General features: G+C 50.9%; 1 protein-coding gene across 1 annotated transcript; it reads left to right on the top strand.

Moving 5' to 3' along the window:
* Positions 1–843: 843 nt before the first annotated feature.
* GPR35 (G protein-coupled receptor 35) lies at positions 844–2,951 on the top strand (the record flags this gene model as incomplete). The annotated part of the gene is made up of 1 exon (XM_081096024.1): positions 844–2,951. One exon carries the CDS (start codon positions 844–846, stop codon positions 1,747–1,749), a length of 906 nt encoding a protein of 301 aa, XP_080952150.1. The 3' UTR covers positions 1,750–2,951.
* Positions 2,952–20,877: the final 17,926 nt, after the last annotated feature.

The following is a 20,877-nucleotide window of genomic DNA, read 5'->3' on the forward strand; positions in this document are numbered from 1 at the left end:
TGGGGTGTATTCGGGGGCATGAGAGGCCAGCATAGACAGGGAGGGGAGGCTGTGTGGGAGCTTCTGATGATGATGATGACGGGGTGGAGGTCGCCCAGTGCCACTGTGTGGCCGGTCTGGGCCTGGAGGGCAGAGCTCCCTCAGGGTTCTGACCACAGGGAGCTCAAGGGGCTCCCTATCCCGGATGGGGGCTGGGAGGGGGCCTCAGGGAATAGGGAGGGCAGGCAGGAAGGAGGAGGAAGACCAGACTTCTGGAGTTTTCTGGGGAGCTGTCCTGATCCACAGCCCCTGCTGTCTGGACCTCGGCTGCCACGAGTGGCCAGGGGGGTACATGCTGACCACTCTGTTGAGGAGCAGGTGTGGGTCAAAGGTAGGTCCGGGAAGCGGGAGGAGAGGCAGAAGGCCATGCAGCAGCGTCCTGGGCCCTCCTTAGAGTCGCCCTTTCCGGCGCCCTGTCCTGAGAGCTGAATCGGCTGGACTGGAGGTGGGCAGCGAGCTCCTCTGCCTTCCTCTCTGCCCAGCAGCAGGCAGGGCCCGGGAGAGGAGGGCTCTCGAGAGTTCGAGGGTCTCCCTGCTGGTCACAGGCCTGGGCTGGCTCACTGGGCCATGTTGGGCCCACCCAGCTCCAAAGGCCTTGATTTTCCCACCTTCCAGGGGGCAGGGGTCTGGCTTGCGGGGGCCTCAGAGCTCCTATGGTTTCTATGACTTCTTTGGGAAAAGTGAGTTTTGGATATGGGGTAGGGGCTCATCCCCAGCCAGAGATGGGCGGGGCCTTGCCATTCACTGAGCTCCGTATGCTGCCAGCCCTCCTCACCCCTGCTCCCTTCCTGCAGCCCCAGGACCATGAACAACAGCACCTGCCCCATCACCAGCTCCCCGCTGGTCACACACATCTTCCACGCCTACCTGGGCCTGCTGCTGGTGCTGGGCCTGCTGCTCAACGGCCTGGCGCTCTGGGTGTTCTGCTGCCGCCTGCGCAAGTGGACAGAGACCCACATCTACATGGTCAACCTGGCCGTGGCCGACCTCTGCCTGCTCTGCACTCTGCCCTTCATGCTCTTGTCCATGAATAAGGACAACAGTGGTGACACGGTACTCTGCCAGCTCTCCCAGGGCATCTACCTGGCCAACAGGTACATGAGCATCAGCCTGATCATGGCCATCGCTGTGGACCGCTACGTGGCTGTGCGGCACCCGCTGTGTGGCCGCGGGCTCCGCTCCCCGAAGCAGGCCGGGGCCGTGTGTGCAGTGCTCTGGGTGCTGGTGGTCGGCTCCCTGCTGCTTCGCTGGGTCCTGAAGGACCAAGAGGGTGGCTTCTGCTTTGGGAACCCCTCCCGGCAAAAGCCCCAAACTGTGGTCTTCTCCCTGTTGGGCTTCTACCTGCCGCTGGCCGTGCTGGTCTTCTGCTCTCTGCAGGTGGTGACTGCCCTGGGCCAGAGGCCAACTGCCGACGTGGGCCAGGCAACCCGGAAGGCTGCCTGCATGGTCTGGGCAAACCTGGTGGTGTTCGTGGTCTGCTTCCTGCCCTTGCACGTGGTGCTGACGTGGCGATTGGCCACAGGCCTGAACACCTGTGTCATTCAGGACATCCTCTACATTACTGGCATGGTCTCGGATTCCAATTGCTGCCTGGACGCCATCTGCTACTACTACATGGCCAAGGAGTTCCAGGAGGCGTCTGCATTAGCCGGGACTCCCACTGCCAAGGCTCACAAGAGCCAGGACTCTCTGTGTGTGACTGTGGCCTAGGAGATGACACAGGCGTGTGGGGACCAGATCCAGGGCTCTCTGGGAGGTGCTGCCTGCTGGAGAGGGGAGAGGGACTGTGACCAGTAGTGAAGAGCCACAGCATGGGCCCTGAACTCACCATGGGTGTGGACACTCTCCAAGAGGCCTGCTGGGCAGGGATGACCCAGGCACGGAGCCTGGAAGGTAACAACCCCACCCCTGAGACGGAAGACAGACAGGGGCAAGGACAAAAGAACTGAGGCCTGAGCAAGGCCACCCGGGGACCCTGTGCCGGGAGCCGGTCCATCCTTGCTGTTTCAAGGGACCTGGCATATATGGCATACTGTTCTTGGAAGGCAGCTATGCTAACCACTATACCACCAACGCAACATACTGTTCTTAATATGTTTGCTCACCTTCTTGGCACTGTGTGTTTTAACCAAGGTCACCTCTCCGAGAAAGGTTGTTTCCCCAGGTAGGGATTTTCCCCTGAAGTTAGGGAGGGAATAAAACCCCTTAACTAAGTGCCAGGCGGGTAATTAATCACTTTAACTACGAACAATCATGCTTAAGCTACATAATCTTTACTCCCTGGAATGGAGATAAGAAACACCCTAACCTTTGGAATAAAGATTGATAGGATTGGAATCAACTGGTATAAATACAGATGTAACAAGACAACAGGACACAGAACCTAGACACAGAACTTAGAAGATAGAACCTACACACAGAACATACACAGAACCCAGAGACAGAAGAACTTCACTGGAGAGAACATGGCAAAAGATCCTGGACAGAAACTGGCCACAGAACCTAGAGACAGAACCTAGCGAGAGAACCTGGCTGGAGAACCTGGACAGAACCTGGCTGGAGAACCTGGAGAACCTGGCTGGAGAACCTAGCAAGAGAACATGGACACAGAACCTGGCTGGAGATCCTAAGCAGAACTTCGCTGGAGATCCTGACCAGAACTTGGCTAGAGATCCTGGCTAGGCTGCTGATCAACTGAACGCTGTTTCTGTGTCATTCCTTCTTCGCCAACTCCGTCCACACCTTTGGGGACCCCTGGACCTGCTGGGGCTGGACCCCAGCAACTCTGGGATGAGGCTGCCCACCTGCTGTGTCCAGAGCCTGGTATACCTGGGCATTGGGGTGGGGTGTATACCTGCTGGGTCCTGCTGCCTCCCTGAGATCGGAATAAAGCTGTCCACCGGGGCTGATCCTGACAGGGCTTGTGTGCTGCCCGCATTTGCACGGTGGGAGGTGGAGCGCTGGGGCATCTCCCTTGGTCACTCTCTCGGGCCCCCCAACCTGCTGCCCACCCATCTGAAGTCTGGTGGAGTGAGCAGCCTGGTGTCCTCCCGCTGTGACGGCCAGGATCCCTGGGCCCTCGTAGGGGCTGCACAGATGTGGTGGGCGGGGAGAGTGGGACCATGGGAGGTGGCCGGAGTCTGTTGAGGAGACACACTCCTGTGCTTCATTCAGGAAAGTCTGGAGCCCTGCCTGTTGGAGCCGAGGCCTGGGTGCCCAGCCAGGCCGGTTTGGGCTTTGGCCGCATCTCCCTGGCCTCCAGACTCAAGTCAGAGCAATCAGATCTTTCCAGAGGCTGCTGTGGGTGCTGGTCCGAGGGGGGCCTGGGTTCCAAGTCCAACTCGTCCCGTCCCACCTGCATGTCCTTGGGCACCAAACAACCTCCCTGCCCTGTTCTCCAGCTCTGTGATGGGAGTGAGAATGGTAGCCATGTCCTGGCAGGGCTGACCTCATAGGTGTGAGGCTGCTGCAGTCCCGCAGGCCCCTGGCTCAGGGATGGGGTCCACGCTCACCTCATCCAGTGCTCCCCAAACTCTCCACACCCCTCATCCCAGCCAGTCTCCCCATGTGTCTGCACCCCACTCTGGTCCTCCAGGTGCCCCTCCCCACCCCCAACCCTGCCTGCTGTCATCACAGCCCTGTCCTCTGGGGACAGTTTCCAGTCTCTGACTTCTATCAGCCCGGACCTCGAGGGTTTTGTTTTCCAAGTGTTACAGAAAACCGGAGAACCAAGCAACGCTTAGAGAGATGGAGTTACCTTTATTATTATTACGCGCGGGCCCAGAGGAAAATGTCTCTCAAATTCTGGGCAAAATCACACAGGAAGTTTCCTGTATTTTTACCATTTTGCCTTATTTTGTCTCCCAAATATGGGGTTTTTCCGGTCCCCTTTGCAAGTTCTTAAACGGCCCTATGTGCTGGGGCTTTGAGACCTCAACCAAAGGCTTGGCCTGACGCCAGCACTGATAACTTTGTCTGGAGAAGGTTTAATGGCCTCTCTGAAATGGGAGTAGTCATATTTTCCTTATTATTTAAGCCAGCAAGCATTTATAGAAGCCAGAAATAGCAGGGTTAAAAGTTCAAACAGCAGTTTTTATATAAGATGGATGCTTCATTCCCCACTGGTTTTATGTACATGAGTCAAAACATTGACTCTTTTGTATCATTGTTGGGGAGGGAGTTATATTGACCCTTGAGGATTATAAGCTTAATAAAATTAATTCTCTGCTGAATAAAGTCAGTGGGCCTGTTTATAAGATAAGGGACTGGACTGAGGGCCAGGAATAATCTCTAGAGCAGTGGTCTCAACCTTCCTAATGCCGCGACCCTTTAACACAGTTCCTCATGTTGCGGTGACCCCCAACCATAAAATTATTTTTGTTGCTACTTCATAACTGTAATTTTGCTACTGTTATGAATCGTAATGTAAATATCTGATATGCAGGATGTATTTAGGCGACCCCTGTGAAAGGGTCATTCAACACCCAAAGGGGTTGCAACCCACAGGTTGAGAACTGCTGCTCTAGAGGGTCCAAAGAGTCCTGGATTCTCTATTTTGCCTGGCTGTCTTAAGCCGGGTGTGATGAAGCCACATCAGGATCCCGTCGACCTTGACTGCCATGGGGGTGGTCCTTTCCAGGTAGGAGTCAGTCCTTGGGTGGCAAATTTCTTTATCTAAACAGAGGCACCAGGTTGGAAGGGACGGACCAGATCAGAAGTTGTTCAGGCAGCGTGTCTCAGATGTGCTCTTGGACCGCTTTCGGGGTGGACTGTAAGAACTTGGGTAAAGATTGGTTATGGATTTCAGCTTTTCTAGATCGGGTTTCCATGTAAGCTGGTGAGGTGGGTAGGTCAGGGTTTGGAAAAATCACTAGAATCTGTAGAGGCCCCACTGGTTTTAGGGCAGCCTCCCAGGCCGCTTCGTCTGTGGCCCGGTTCCCTCTTGCTTCTGTGGAGTCCCCTGACCTTGTAAATAGCACTATGTACGTGAGCCATTGCAAATGAGTACCTGCTGTCTGTATAAATTGTTACTGATTTTTCTTTGCCCATCGGAGAGCCTGAATAAGGGCAATTAACTTGGCCTTCTGTGCCGAGGTCCCGCGAGTGAGTGCCTGAGATCAGATGGTTCGGTCTAAGCCCCCACATACCTGATTCCTTCCTGGACAAAACTACTCCCATCCGTGAACAGTACCTTGTCCGGCGATGCCAGTGAGGTGTCAGTGAGGCCCAGGCGGGCTGTACTAAGTCAGCGACCTCTGAACAGTCATACAGCGGTTCTTCAGAGTCATCGCCTGGGAGGAGGCTGGCAGGGTTGATAGCAGGAGTCTTGTGGAACCAGATGTGGGGCTGGTCGAGTAGAAGAGCCTGAAACTGGGTGACTCGAGCATTTGACATTTAGCACTCCAGTGTGTTCCGGAGTAAAGCCTCAACCTCCTGTGGGGCAGTTAGGATTAGTTCCTGCCCTAGGGTTAACTTATTTGCTTTTTTGATAAGCATAGCTGTGGCTGCTACTGCCCAGAGGCAAGTAGGTCACCCAAATGCAAAGGGGTCAAGTCTTTTGGACAAATAGTCTACCAACCTTTTCTAGGGGCTGAGACTTTGGGTGAGTACCTCTTTGGCTATGCCCCTTGTCTTACATACCCAGAGGTAGAAATACTTAGTTACATCTGGTAGCGCTAGTTGGCCCATCGTCCTTGCTCTGCTCATATCTGTCTAACTGCCTAATATATTACTTCAAGGATCCTGGCTCTGAATTCTTTTAGGGAAAATGGACGTTGAATTTCTTCTGTAGCTGCTTCGTGCTGAGGAGGGATGGAGTTTTCTCTCAGAGCCAAGAGATCCTTGCTATCTGTCAGAGGGATGATGAGGCCTGGGCACAGAAGGAGGTGGGCTTGTGACCTGGCAGAGACAAACCGTAACAAATGGTCTGGTGGAAGGGAAAGAAAACATTTCAGTTTTAATAATATCTACTGAAATAGAATTTTTCTCCTCAAAATTACCTCTATGTTTATCAAAAGAGCCAAATTAAGACCAATTTTTTTTTATTGTATTCAATTTGGCCTGATTGTTTGCATAAACACAACAAGAATGGTAACTGACTACCTTTGCCGGAATTTCATGATTGAAACTTAATGAAGCCAAGCCATCCAGCTGCCATCAGGCCTGCCTGCAGTATCTGCTGAGTTAGGTGAATCCCTTACCTGCAGTGGCTCTACCCAGGGCCATAGGCTTTAAGGCCCTACCACTCATTGCGGCCCAGAGTGCGTGGGGGTTCTGCAGGGATGCAGAGGCGCCCTTATTGCTCCCCTTCTACTCTGACCAACTGCCAGTGATGGTAGGGTGTAGGGCGCAGCTATAGGGTTAAGCCTCAGACTGACCTATTGGCAAAACCACAAACAAGTCCCAGCTTAGAGGGCACAGTCCTCTTAGCATAATTAGGCTTGACCTTATGATGCTCCCTAGATCTTTCCTAGGTAGCTAATGGGCTGTGGGAGGAGCAGCAAGTGCTGCCCAAACAAGTGAAACTCACAAGAACTTTGTAACTATGGTGACCACTACCTTGTTTACCTCTGGCTATAAAATAAAGGCTTAGCTTGCCTCTGGATCTCTCTCTGTGGCCTCAGCCAGGCACAGGAAGATTCACCTAGACCCAGCTTATTCTCTTTGTCTGTTATTTCTTCATCCTTTCACCACCCTCACTCAGGCTTTCGAACCCTTGGCTGAGCTGGCTCAGCACATGTGGCACCCAATGCTGGGCCTGATTTTGGGGGAACTACAGTTGTCAGGTGAAAGGACACTCCAATGAAGCACGTGCAGAAAACAAGAAGGAAGGTAAGGAGCGAAGTTTAGTAATATAACTAGGTGTAAAACATGGGAAATTCAAGATTGCAGGAAAAGAATTTATACGTATCCAATGCTTAATGCTATGCTCTAAGCATGGGGCTGTTCTGTGAGATATGAACAGCTTTTTGATTTGTTGGATTTTGTAAGTAAAACCTGCACATGGTTTTCTGAGGAAGGAAAGGTAAATGTAGAGGCATGGGAGAAAGTAGGCCTAAGGAGCCTTATCCTTAACCCCACTGCATCCTTTCCAGCCAGCTCAGTAAACCTTTATCATGCCACCCTGGGAAGCGCAGGATTGGCAAGTTCTCCCTGGGGTGATAGATCAGGACTCAGGCAATAGCAGAAAGTGCCATCCTACCCTTAATATGCAACTATAAAAACAAAAAAGGGGGAGAAGAATGTTATGTGTAAAAATTTTTGAATTACAATGCAGAGAGCTGTACAGTGGCCGAAAGGCATTGGGCCTCCTGACAAGAGTTTTACCAGATCTAGTAATGATGTGGGGAAGAGGTTGTGTTTGTATCTTTCCAGAAAGAGCAGCGCAGCCAATTTGGGTGCCAGAGCTTTACGTGCGTCACCACAATGGACCCAGAGAAGCTCCTTGTTCCTTCATTCAAAAGACTGAGAGTTGCCCAATTACAGCAATACGAAAAAGGAAGATGACGAAGGCTACACAAGGGACCGAGGTGCCAACATGGGGTCAGCTGAAGAAGTTAACAACTGAGACCCAGCAGATGGTAGAAAAACAAGATGTGGAAGCTACTCCCTCAATCATGTTTCTGGCTATGCTAGCATTGGTTAGCTGCCAGTCTTCTGCAAAGTCTTGTGCAGCCAAGTCCAAAGACTCTGAGTAAATCAGCAAAAGAAACTTTCATTTAGCAGAAACTCACTTATTGCTGTTTTGCATTGACATTGTTTTATTATTCTTACTAGTTTTAAAAATGTTAACACATTGGCATTGTTTTGTTAATAGCCAGAGCTTTATGTTTAAGTTTTAAAATGTTAACATGTTTGTAGTTTGGGTTTTGCATTGGCATTGTTTTGTTATTGTTTTAATAGCCAGAGTTTTGTTCTTGATGCTTAAGTTTTACTTTCAGTATAGTAGCTTAAAAATAAAAAAAGAGAGCGAGATGTAGGGCGCGGCTATAGGGTTAAGCCTTGGACTGACCTATTGGCAAAGCCACAAACAAGTCCCAGCTTAGAGGGCACAGGAAGATCCACCTAGACCCAGCTTATTCTCTTTGTCTGTCATTTCTTCATCTATTCGCCACCCTCAGGCTTTTGAACCCTTGGCTGAGCTGGCTTGGCACAGTAGGTCATGAGCCTGATGCTCCAGTGCAGGTCATTTTCAGGGCTCCCAAGCAGGCTTTTTCCGTGGCACTCTTATTGGCTTCAAGTCTTCAGAGTCCAGACAGGGCTCTTTAAAACATGATACTCCAGTCAAAGTTTTCGGTTAATAAAACCACTATTAGGAACCAGTCTTAATGAATTTATGCAAAGAAATGTATTGCCATGATTTATTAAGCATTGCTAAATTTCAGAGGAATTATATAAGGAGAAAAATATACTGACCTGCTTTAAGATCTTCTGATTTTCCTTGTCAGTCCTTTTTATGGACTCTTCAGAGTAATATAACTGTCTTCAAATGGCAAGAAGAAATTCAAAATGTGTCTATATTCAAATAGATAGTCACAGCTGTCCCTGTAGTAGGGCTCCCTTACTTGACTTGTTCTCTCGGAACGGACTAAGGGAGCTTTATTTCTTTACAGGGTCTCACGTGTCCCAGGATCTCACGGGGTCTGTAATTCCTGTAACAGAGGGCTAGTATTCACCACTTCACTACTTCCCTCTGTTCTAAACAGGCCTTCCCCAGTTTGCTAAAGTTGAGTTTTGTGCCACCCCTGGCATGGGCATGGTCACACAGGCCTGCAAGACAGTATACAGGCTGCCAATTGTCTCTCAATAGAGACCAAAACCTGATGGGTATTCTTCTTTGCCCAGTTGGGCACCTGCCCTTTTGACAACTGCATTTAAATGTGTAGGAGAATTAAAGATTACTATATTTATATAATGAAGTATAACATTGGCACTGTGGCTGCTTCTGACAGCTAACTCTTCTGCTACTAAACATGACACATGGTAGGGCTATACAAACATCTTAGGAAGGTGACTAAAGTCTATTCTTAACCTTCCCACACAAAGCAAAATTGTCCTTGTCTCTCTGGAGCCATGTCTATGAAGATGCAGGCATCATCTAAGTCTATTATAGTTTTCTGCAGACCACTGTCAGGGCTGTGCATGGTGCCCAGTTCTCTTTTCTAGCCACAAACACAGTCTGTCCAATTTCCCTAAAATGTATTCTGGCACGGGAGAAAGTTGTTTTGCTGTACACAGGCAGCTTAACACCTATACAACTGGGCTTGGACCTCTGCCTAGCAAACTGCAGTTTATAAGTTCAATATGCAGCCTCCGGTTCTTCTAACCCAATGGGGTCTCAGCCAGTCTCTCAGTCAGACTCCTCCTCTCTTGGAGAATTTCAAAGTCCTGATGGCTCCTGGGTCCAGGGAGAGTGCCTTTCTTTTGCCCTTTTTGTTAATCCTGTTTATCAGTTACAGGGCCCTGCTATACTTGTCTTCCCACCAGGCCCCTTTGTGGCAGAGCAGCGACCAGGCCTCTCCTAAGGGAGTGCACTGGAAGGGGATATCAGCCCCTCCTCTTCCAGCAGCAATAGGTACTGAACCCTTTTAGTACATTTGCAAACAGGGAGCTTTCATTAGCTCTATCTGCTGCTTTCACAGATCCCGGGCTCGATGCTTGTTGGGAGCCATTAAAGATATTGGCTTAAACAAAGCCATCTTAAGAATTATAAGTTTCTGGTTCCTCCAGAAACTCCTAATTACCAGAAACCACCTGTGTCTTGCAAATTGGCCAGCAGTTACAGATAAACTACCCTCACATAGCTACTAAATCACACATCTCCACTGATAAACACACAGCCATCCAGAGCCTGCTAAATCACACATCTCCGCTGATAAGCACAGCCATCAGAAGCCTAATAAATCTCTAGCAAAAGGTTACTGCCCATAGACCCCTTTACCCACCCCCCTTCCCTAAAACAGTATATATTCTGCCGCTGTGAGAATAAAGTTGAGGCTTGATCAGAACTTGTCTTGCCTCCATTCTTTCGTGTCCCTTGTTTGTCTCATTCTCCTAGGGTGTCTCTTCGTTCCCCCGTTGTTGTCCCGCGGGTCGGGACAGATGCTCTATTCCTGGGGCTGCAGGAAGGCTAGTAGCAGTCACTGGTTTCTGTTTTAACTGCTGTAGCCAGCAAGCCAAAGGCCTAAGTCTTGTATTGCTTGTTGTAAAACACTCATTACTCACTGGGCGGCAGCGGGGCAGCTCTAGTGTCAGGTAAATTTCTGCTGTCCCCCACTTTTCTCACTGTGGCGGCTTCATCCAGGGCCACTGAGGCAGCATGGGCATCCAGCCCCCTTCCCCGCTTCCCCCCACCCTCGCCTTCTTTCACCTGGCTCTCAGGGGCTGAGTCTGCCTAGCAACCTGTTCTAAATCACCAGGGCAGCTGCGGACTTCAGTTTCGTTTCTCCTTCACTTGGCTCCTGGGAGTTTAGTTTTTTTTTGTTTTGTTTTTTAATGTATTAGAATTCTTTATTCTTAGAAACCTCAATCCTTTATTGATTACCAAAAGTGAACAGTCAGCATTTTTAGATTAATATTTATGAACATATTTTAAATGTACTTTTACTTTCAAGAAAACATACCTAAACCTTCTGTGATAAAACTAAGAACAGGTAAATTGAAACTTGTCTAGTACAAACTGCTATATTTTTTCTTATGTAATTTCAAGTATATTGTATCAGTTTAATTTAGTATTGGAAGGGTTAAAAAGAATAAACCAGGGCAGAGAAAGATTAATTGTGCTGGCAGAAAACTTACGACCTTGAATTTAGTTTAGTTCTGATAAGACACCTGGTGGTAGGTTACGGACCAGACCCCTACGCCTGCAGAGTGGTCTGCAGCCAGTAAAATCAACAAAAACCTATCTCTCCCTGCTTCAGAATTAACTGCTGACATCCCTCCCCCCTCTCTGCATTAACCATTTACTCTGTCCTGAAACAAGGCAAATGGTCTGAGATCCTGTATATTTAGGCTTTTACATTTAAGGATACTTTTTTCTTTCTGTAACAGGTGCTTTCCCTCATAGATTTTTCCTCTTTACTCTAAGCCAGTGGTTCTCAACCTTGGCTGCACATTAGAATCACCTGGGAATCTTTTTAAAATCCTGATTTCTGGGCCTCATCCTCTGGAAATTCTGTTTCTTTGTTACTAATGTTGTGGCCCCACCCCATAACAAAGAAACAGAATTTCTGGAGGATGAGGCCCAGAAATCAGGATTTTAAAAAGATTCCCAGGTGATTCTAATGTGCAGCCAGTCTAAACCCTTAGAGCAGTGGTTCTCAACCTTCCTAATGCCGCGACCCTTTAATTCAGTTCTCATGTTGTGGTAACCCCCAATTTCATTGTTACAAATTGAACATAATTAAAGCATAGTGATTAATCACAAAAACAATATGTAATCATATATGTGTTTTCCGATGGTCTTAGGCGACCCCTGTGAAAGAGTCATTTGATCCCCAAAGGGGTCTCGACCCACAGGTTGAGAACCGCTGCCTTAGAGGATCTTAAATCCTCCTCCTTTACTACTATTGATCTTTCCGACCAATCCCCCTGACCCCATCCAATTGTTTGTCCCCCTTTAAACAGTGGGAGTTTTGGAGAAAACCACAGACTACCACTGTAGTAGTGCTCCCTCTCAGAGGCTGGGGTCTGACCTGTGGAGAAAAATGACTCTTAGTTAGCCTGGAAAGATAGCGGATGAGGATAAGGGTGTATAGGGAGATTTCTTGCAGACTGAAAGCTTGGAGGGCCTCCTGAAAGAAAAGATCTTTAATCCAGTTACAGATGCTGTCAGAATCAGGATGAGGCAGGAAGGGAAAGACCAGGTTATGTCCTCTATGAGGATCCTAATAAATAACTGAAAATGGCAAGTCAAACAAAACACACAACCATGAAGACAACAGCCCACACAAGACACAACCAGGGTTAGCGGGGTCCATAGACAGTTAATAATAACTTCAGCCTTAGTTCTGCCTCAGGTGGCTCATGCAGGACTATGATGTCACAGGCAGGGACAGGGCCCACAAATCTCTCCGCCATGCGGAGCTGTAAGCCCTGCCCCTGGGAATCTCCATCCACCAAAAGAGATAAGAAAAACCATAAATATCAAGTTCTTAGTTCTTTGAAATTTACTGCTTTGTTAATTTGCTAAGAAAATATTTAACTTGAAAAGACTTCTCTCTTGCTTTTCTTACAAGCAATCTCAGAACCAAGCAATCTTGGAACCTAGCCAGTCTTTGTATTAGTCTTTAATTCTACCCCAGAACTTCAAAATTTCAATTTAATACAGCAATTTTACAACTCAGGGAAGAGCAACCGATAGATAGAAATTTTTATTAGCTAAGTGGCCTGATTCCCTCTGTGATAGAGAGCAAACATCTCTAGAGACTTTTGCAGGCCATCACGGGTTCAGCCCAAACGTTTAGCCAGATGAATCAACAGAAATGCAAAATAAATCAAAGTAGCTTTCGCTTCACACAGACCAGTTAATGGGCAGATAATTATGCCAAGACAGACAAACATCTGTACTCACACTCTCTCAGTAGACTAGCCCAGACTGGAGCTGAGCAGATAAACGAAACAATGCCCAACTCCCCAGATGGGCGTGGGGGCACTCCCGGCACCCATGCCCCAGAACAGAATTCTCGACCAACATCTTGGTGAGAACCTACCAGAGGAGTTAAGACTGCATCCAGTCCCCTTCTCAGTAGCAAATTGGCTAGTCCCACACAAACAAACGGCAGAGTGTACTCATAATTCCTTAATCGAATCTGAATCTACTCACCTCCGAGTCCCACATTTATATACCAGACAGCCCAAGTTTTGACTTCTACCAGATATTTACCCAGAGTTTAAACAGTCCACCTGGTTCCTGATTAATTTGCCTGAGGAAGTCCTTGATTTCCGGGGAGGTGATCAAGCTCCCCCTTCCACTCACTTGGAGTGGGCCTGACTGACTGGGGCCCCTACCTTACCAATTCTGTCAACAGATCCAGATGTGTCCGTCCACTCTCTCCAGATGCCGGCTGGGTCCTGGGCTGAGGTCCAAGAGTGCCCGAAGTCCCCCGATTCAATTCTGCTAAATCAGCAGAGCAGCGCCTCCCGGAAGCCTATCTGTCTCCCCTGGTCCTCAACCTAGTCCACACCGGAGGCCAAAAGGTCAAGGATGGGTTGGTTTTCCCAGAGTCTCAGGGAACCAACAATGTTACAGAAAACCGGAGAAGAACCAAGCAACGCTTAGAGAGATGGAGTTACCTTTATTATTATTATTATTATTACACGCGGGCCCAGAGGAAAATGTCTCTCAAATTCTGGGCAAAATCACACAGGAAGTTTCCTGTTTTTATACCATTTTACCTTTTTTTGTCTCCCAAATATGGGAGACTGGTTTTTTTCCAGTCTCCTTTGCAAGTTCTTAAAGGGCCCTATGTGCTGGGGCTTTGAGACCTCAACCAAAGGCTTGGCCTGGTACCAGCACTGATAACTTCGTCTGGAGAAGGTTTAATGGCCTTTCTGAAATGGGAGTAGTCTTATTTTCCTTATTATTTAAGCCAGCAAGCATTTACAGAAGCCAGAAATAGCAGGGTTAAAAGTTCAAACACCAGTTTTCATATAAGACTAGGGGCCCGGTGCACGAAATTTGTGCACTGGGGGGGGGGGGGGAGAGTGTCCCTCAGCCCAGCCTGCCCCCTCTCACATACTGGGAGCCCTCAGGCGTTGACCCCCATCACCCTCCGATCGTCTGATCGGCCCCTTGTCCAGGCCTGACGCCTCCGCCAGAGGTGTCAGGCTTGGACAGGGGACCCCCATCTCCCCCCGATCACTGGCTCTGGCCCCCACCCAGGCCTGATGCCTCTGGCCCAGGAATCATGCCTGGGCAGGGGACCCCCATCTCCCTCTGATTGCTTGCTCCACCCCCCGCCCAAGCCTGACGCCTCTGACCCAGGCTTCACGCCTGGGCAAGGGGACCATCATATCCCCCCAATTCCCGGCTCCGCCCCCCACCCAGGCCTGATGCCTCAGCCAGAGGAGTTGACCCTCATCACCCTCCGATCACCAATCACTGGATCGGCCCCTTGCCCAGGCCTGAGGCCTCCGGCAGAGGTGTCAGGCCTGGGCAGGGGACCCCCAGCTCCCCGCGGTTGCAGGCTCCGCCCCTGCCCAGGCCTAACGCCTCTGGCCTAGGCGTCCGGCCCAGGCAGCAGGGACCTGCAGTGGCAGCGGGGGGCGCCGCAATCGTGGGCTTCGCTTTAGGCCCAGGCAAGGGACCCCTAGCTCCTGGGACTGCCAGCTTCGACCGTGCCCAGCTCCCATCGCTGGCTCCACCCCTACTTCCTGCTATCACTGGCCAGGGCGGCAAAGGCGCCTGATTCTCTGATCATGGCCGCCTTTGCCCTGCCCCCCAGCTCTTAGCTCCCCCCTGGGTTTCAGATCACTGTCAGTGGCAGGGGGCTTCTTCCTGCTTTCCCTTTCACCTCCCTGCATTGTGCCTACATATGCAAATTAGCCGCCATCTTGTTGGCAGTTAACTGCCAATCTTAGTTGGCAGTTAATTTGCATATAGCCCTGATTAGCCAATGAAAACGGTATCGCCGTACGCCAATTACCATTTTTCTCTTTTATTAGTGTAGATGGATGCTTCACAAGGAACTGCCTAGTGTGCTGACAGGCTCTGCTGTCATGTAGACGTCTAGTCCTGTCCTGATCCTGGGAATCAGGAGAACAGGCAGAATTTGCTGGGAGCCGGTCCATCCTTGCTGCTTGACACAGTCGCTGCAGGGAAGAAACATCTGCACAGAATATGTTTCAGGGACCTGGCGTATATGGCATACTGTTCTTAATATGTTTACTCACCTTCTTGGCGCTATGTGTTTTAACCAAGGTCACCTCTCCAAGAAAGGTTGTATCCCCAGGTAGGGATTTCCCCCTGAAGTTAGGGAGGGAATAAAACCCCTTAACTAAGTGCCAGGCGGGTAGTTAATCACTTTAACTACGAACAATCATGCTTAAGCTACATAATCTTTACTCCCTGGAATGGAGATAAGAAACGCCCTTACCTTTGGAATAGAGATTGATAGGATTGGAATCAACTGGTATAAATACAGATGTAACAAGACAACAGCACTCAGAACCTAGAGACAGAACCTAGTGAGAGAACATGGCTACAGAACCTGGCTGGAGAACCTAGTGAGAGAACATGGCTACAGAACCTGGCTGAAGAACCTAGAGACAGAACATGGCAGGAGAACCTGGATAGAACCTGGCTGGAGAACCTGGCTAGAGAACCTGGACAGAACCTAGCTGGAGAACCTGGACAGAACCTAGCTGGAGAATCTGGACAGAACTTGGCTGGAGAACCTAGACAGAACTTCGTTGGAGATCCTGACCAGAACTTGGCTAGAGATCCTGGCTAGGCTGCTGATCAACTGAACGCTGTCTCTGTCATTCCTTCTTCGCAGACTCTGTCCACACCTTTGGGGACCCCTGGACCTGCTGGGGTTGGACCCCAGCAAGAATTGGGCCTAGTACTTGGTTCCAGTACTTTCCCCCTCCCTGCCCCAGCGTTGTAAGACTAAGGAGAGGGGTGGCCTGACGGCCAGTGTGGATCAGAAAAGAGCACTAGATTGAAAGTTTAACTCTGCCCAGGTGGCAGTAGCCCCCTGGCACCTGTGTTAAGGATTCGGAGGCCCCTCTGCGTTCGGAGGGGCAGTGGCTGTGATACCTGCACAGGTTGGCCTGAGCCTGCTCCGTCCTCACTGGGTGGAGGAAATTAAAGCAGCAGGAGGGGGAAGCGCCCTTTCTGGAGCCTCTGCAGGGTCTCCTGACGTGGAGGAAGCACCCAGCTCTCAAAGGACCTGTCCACCTCCTATGGATGCACAGGGCCCCACCCTGCTGGCCCTTAGGGGTGCTGCTCCTTCCCAGCCTATAGCTGCATCAAACCCAGCTCTCCAATCTTTCTCCTGCCTGGTGAGGCCCCAGCACATGGAGGCAGCTGGGCTTTCACAGGATCCCTGAAGGAATGACAAGAAAAGCAACAGAGGCAAAAGCACAGATGGTGAGCATCCCAGGAACTGACTTATGAGCCCTGATCATGAACCACAGACTCTAGGTGCCCTACAACAGTCAGGCCTCTGGGCTGGGCCAGGCCAAGTGGGGAGCCTCTCACGAGCCCCCCTCCCTCCAGAGCTTAAGGACAGCCCAGTACATGGTCAGGATCAGCCTCACCACTAATTAGCAATGAATAGGCATCTGAAAGAAAAACGGATTCATTGTGAGGCTGCATCAGCACGAGCATAGGGCCCAGAATGTGGGAGGACATAAGCTCATGCTTCCTCTCCTTGGATTACACCTGGGGTATTTTATCTGGCTTGGGACACTGTTCAGCATGAGGCCACAGTCACTCTGGAGAGGGTCTGGAAGGATTAGGCTGGTGAGGGCTTAGCAACCCAGACCAGTTGGGAACAGCTAAAGGAAGTGTGGGTGGTCAGCTGAGAGTGAGGTGTCTACCAGGAAGTGGGGGCCATCTGAGGTCCCCAAGGTGTGGACAGGTCTAGGTGGCTGCAGAGTATAAATGCAGGCATGGGAAAGACCCAGAGAACTGCCCAGAATCAAGTTGCTTCTGATTGGAGAGCTGGGTTTGATGCAGAATCTGAGTGGTCGACAATTTTCATACAGAGACCGAGGTGCTGCTGGGTATCCCAATGCCACTGTTTCTAACAGTCTGTCACCTGTCTGACTGGTGCCCAGTGCTGAGTCTTTCCTCTGGGGCAGTTGGCTTCAAGAAGGCTCTTCCTGTCCCTGCTGGGGGCTAAGCCGAGGCTCAGGGGGTGTGGGGAGAAGGCAGGGTTTGGAGGAGGGGCTGCAGTGTCCTGTCAGTGGGACCCAGCTGCCTGGGATCCCCACTGTCCACAGGCTCTCAGTGGGTTCTTCCTAAGCACATGAGACCAGTGACCCAGAAGGATGTCCCACTCAGAGGGAGTGCTGCTGGGAACCAAGATCAACAGTAATTAATATAAATGGGAGAAGTCCAGTCAGAAGGCTGAATGGGCTTTTTGATATTCACTGGGATGAATATCTGCATTTTATTACCTACTGCTGACTCAGTGGTCTAAAGCAAACTCCCCTAACCTGATAATCTTATTGTTTACCAAACATCACCTTTGATATGTCTGTTTGCATTCCTAAAAGGCAATTGTGTATTCTAGTAAATAAAAGCAGATGGGAATGGAGACTCAGTGGAACTTGGTCCCTTGTACCAAGATCACAACTGGCTTCCCCCATAATTTCCAAATTTATATTTCTTGTCTTGTGTGGTTAATTTGCGCATCAGCTCTTTCTCCAAGTCTTTGAACCCTAGGCCACGCAGGCCGTGGCTTCACAGAGTGCTGGAGAGTGAGGTGATGCAGGCTCAGGGAGGGACGCGGACACAGAGCTGTGCCAGCCTCAGGCCAGCCCACGCAGCCACAGTGAGGGGGTGGCCACTGCAGTATTAATGGTGAAATTAGACCTTGGTCCTGGAGTTCGGCTAGGAGAGAAGTCAGAGTCAAAAACTGATTATAAGAGAAAGTTTACTTAGAAGTCACAAAGGTAGAGGAAGTGAACCAGGTGGGCCGTGTGGACTCAGGAAGCTGCATTACAGAGGCAGAAGGGGGGCCCTTGGAACTTAAGAGAAAGAACGGCAAAGTGCGTGCCTTAAGGGAAAGAAGGTGGAGGAAAGGTGGGCAGAGAGAGCACCTGCTCTGGGGAAGAAGGCGCAGGCTGCCCTAGAGCGTGCTGGGTCCTTCACCTCAGGGTTTGTATCTGGAGGTGTCAGGGGAGGATCTCAATAGAATATTCATCAGCTTTCCTGGTGTGTCCTTTCAAGGCCCTGGTCTCTACTGATTTTGGTTGGTCCTCAGTAGCCAGTCATTAGCCATTGCAGCTGGTCCTGAGGCCTCATCTAGTTTTGCTGCTTTTCTGGGGCCTGGCTGTTATCTCTAGTTTGATCAAAACTCTTGTCTCTGTGGTGAACAAACCCCAGGCTTTCTTCTTAAGATTATTTGATTCGGGTCAGAACCTCAATGTCCTGGGGGTGGGGGGTGGGGGCGGGGGACTTAGTGCTTAAGGGAGTGGTTGTTAGAGGGCTCGTATGGGAGTCAGGAGGCTATTCTCCAGCCCCCTGTTCCTTTTCTGAGGGGGTATAAACCATGTGACCAGTGCTATGGAAGGGGAGGAAAGGTCACCCTGGGGACCAGGCTCCAGCCTAAAACACTTGTTTTCCCAGTTTTGCCCGTTGCTCGGCACCCAGGGCTTTCTGCGTGGTGACCTGGACCTGGCCTCTCATTCCTACTCTGCTCCCGTCTAACTGCCTATGTCACAGGGACCCGCTTTGCAGCTGCCCCTGCTCCCAGGGAGGGGGCGGTGGAATGCGGAGTCCAGCCAACTTCAGGAAACTGCTGCCCACATCCCCAAAGTGACCATCCGATAACGACACAGAAAGTCAGACGACACGGAAACCCACACATGGAGAGATGTGCCAGCCTCCCCATGTCGTGCAGAGTCCAAACGGCACCCTGTCCCCTGGGAGCCTGGGTGCCCTTCAGCCCCTGCCACTGGGAAAGCACTGGCCGTGAAGAGATGCCCTCTGGTACACACCTCTTATGGAAGGCGCCACTGAAACTGGACACAAACGGGTCCAGGCTGCCTGTCACTACTTGAGCCAATTAAGCAGAGACAGGGTTAAATCATATGTGTTTGTTCCAATGCTGCCAGCAGTATGGGAGAGCGGCAGGCCATCCATGGAAATCTGCTCCAGCACCTCCTACTAGCCGGCTGGGCACATAGGGATGAGGAAGAGAGGTTGCATGCAAGGGGAAGGAGGGTGGTGGAATGGCTGTGGGGTCTGTGGGCTGTGTCTCCTTCCAGGATGTTAAAGTCCGATAATAAGGTAGTTAATTGTCAATGGTGTTAAAACCCAGCTCAGCCGGAACCGGTTTGGCTCAGTGGATAGAGCATCGGCTTGCAGACTAAAAGGTCCTGGGTTCGATTCCAGTCGAGGGCATGTACCTTGGTTGCGGGCACATCCCCAGTAGGAGATGTGCAGGAGGCGGCTGATCGATGTTTCTCTCTCATCGATGTTTCTAACTCTCTATCTCTCTCCCTTCCTCTCTGTAAAAAATCAATAAAATATATATATATTAAAAAACAAAACAAAACAAAACCCGAGCTCAGCCCATTCCTGGGACCCTGGGACCAGAAATTGGTTAGCATTCCTGAGGCAAACTCCTGGAGGGGGTCAGGGTCCAGTCACAGCAACCAAATCAAAGTCCATCCTGTCTTCTGTCTATTCCCAAAATTCATTTTCTTTTCTGAGCAATGAACCCATCGGGGTCCCAAGGTGTCTCTTATATTTTACCAGGTCTGCTTTCCTTCTTACAGCACATCCTCCAATTTCCCAGGGTTGGTAAGAAAACCTCCTACCTATGGTTAGTCGGGTGGAAATTATTAAACAACTGTGTTCCTCTTCTTCTTGCGGGCCCTTCCCCTCTCACCACTGCGGGGTCTCAGGGCTCTGCCACTCACAGTGCCACCCGAAGTGCCTGACACTCCACCCGGCTCCAGGTCTGGGGAGACAGCTCTTCCTCGAAGCATCCCCCCGGGCACCTGCTGGGTATCTCCAGCTGGCAGCCATCACCTCTCAGAAATTCATGGAGGAGGCTCCCTCTTCCCCCTGCTCTACTCCAGGTGGTCCTCAAGTGGAGGGCCCAGGAGTCATGGCCCCTTTCCTCCTACAGGCAGCCTGGCCAGGTTCTCACTGTCACCCTCAGCCAGCCCCAGCCCCAGCCCTACCCCTCACTCAGGCCTGGGTCCCCAGAGGGCTGCAGCATGGGGTGCGGCAAGGGTGAGGCCACCCCTGCACTAGGATACACCCCTGCACTGGGGGGCACACAGGGGTTTCCTGAGAGTTCTCTTCCCAGCCGCACCTGGAAGGGGCGAGTGAGGCAGGGTGTTTCTGAGCTGGGTGACCTGAGCTGACCACTCTGAGGCCGATGGATACATGACCTCTGAGAGTCATTTGCTAAAGGCAGTTCCAGAGGGGCCTTGGGCCGTAGCCCAGCAGGCAGTGTGCACTTCTGTCCTGAAGAGGGTCCCCAGGCAGCACCCCACAGCTTCCACTACACCTTCCCATCTTGACAGTACAGGTGCCCCATGTTGCAGCTGTGGGCCTGTACCCTCTCCATAGGCCTCTGAGACTCAAGGCCCTGGGGACGGGGAATGCTGGCCTAGGGTCTCTGGGTTCTCCTGCATGAGGCTGGCTTTCTGCTAGCCCCAAACCACATGGCCTTCCTGTACGGGGCTCCCCAGCCCGTGTCAATCAGAGGGCTACTGGGGGGGCAGGGGGGGGCGGAGGAGGAGCATGGCCCAGCCAAAGCAGGCCTGCATGTGAGGCTGGAGGCCCTGCTGCAGAGCTGAGGCCAGGAAGGAAGGTTGTGCAAGGTGTCATGCACCGCAGGCAGGGGTATTGGGGGACATGTAGGCCAGGAGGGAGGCTCTGGGAGGTACCGCCTACCTGCCAGATACCTCAGAGACATGCCCCGCCCACTGGAGGAGAGCATGAAGGTGGCGACCACACAGCCTTGGGGCCGGATCCAGCCCGAGCAGCCTGGCTGTGTGCAGAGTGGCCGCAGCCCAAATCCTCAAGGCCCTGGCTTCCCAGGTTGGTGAGTACACCCCAAGTCAGGCCTCTCACTCTGAAATTTATTTATTTATTTATTTATTTATTTATTCCTCACCCGAGGATATTTTTCCATTGCTTTTCAG

The sequence above is a fragment of the Myotis nattereri genome (genome assembly GCF_964212035.1).
Source record: "Myotis nattereri genome assembly, chromosome: 7".
NCBI lineage: Eukaryota > Metazoa > Chordata > Mammalia > Chiroptera > Vespertilionidae > Myotis > Myotis nattereri.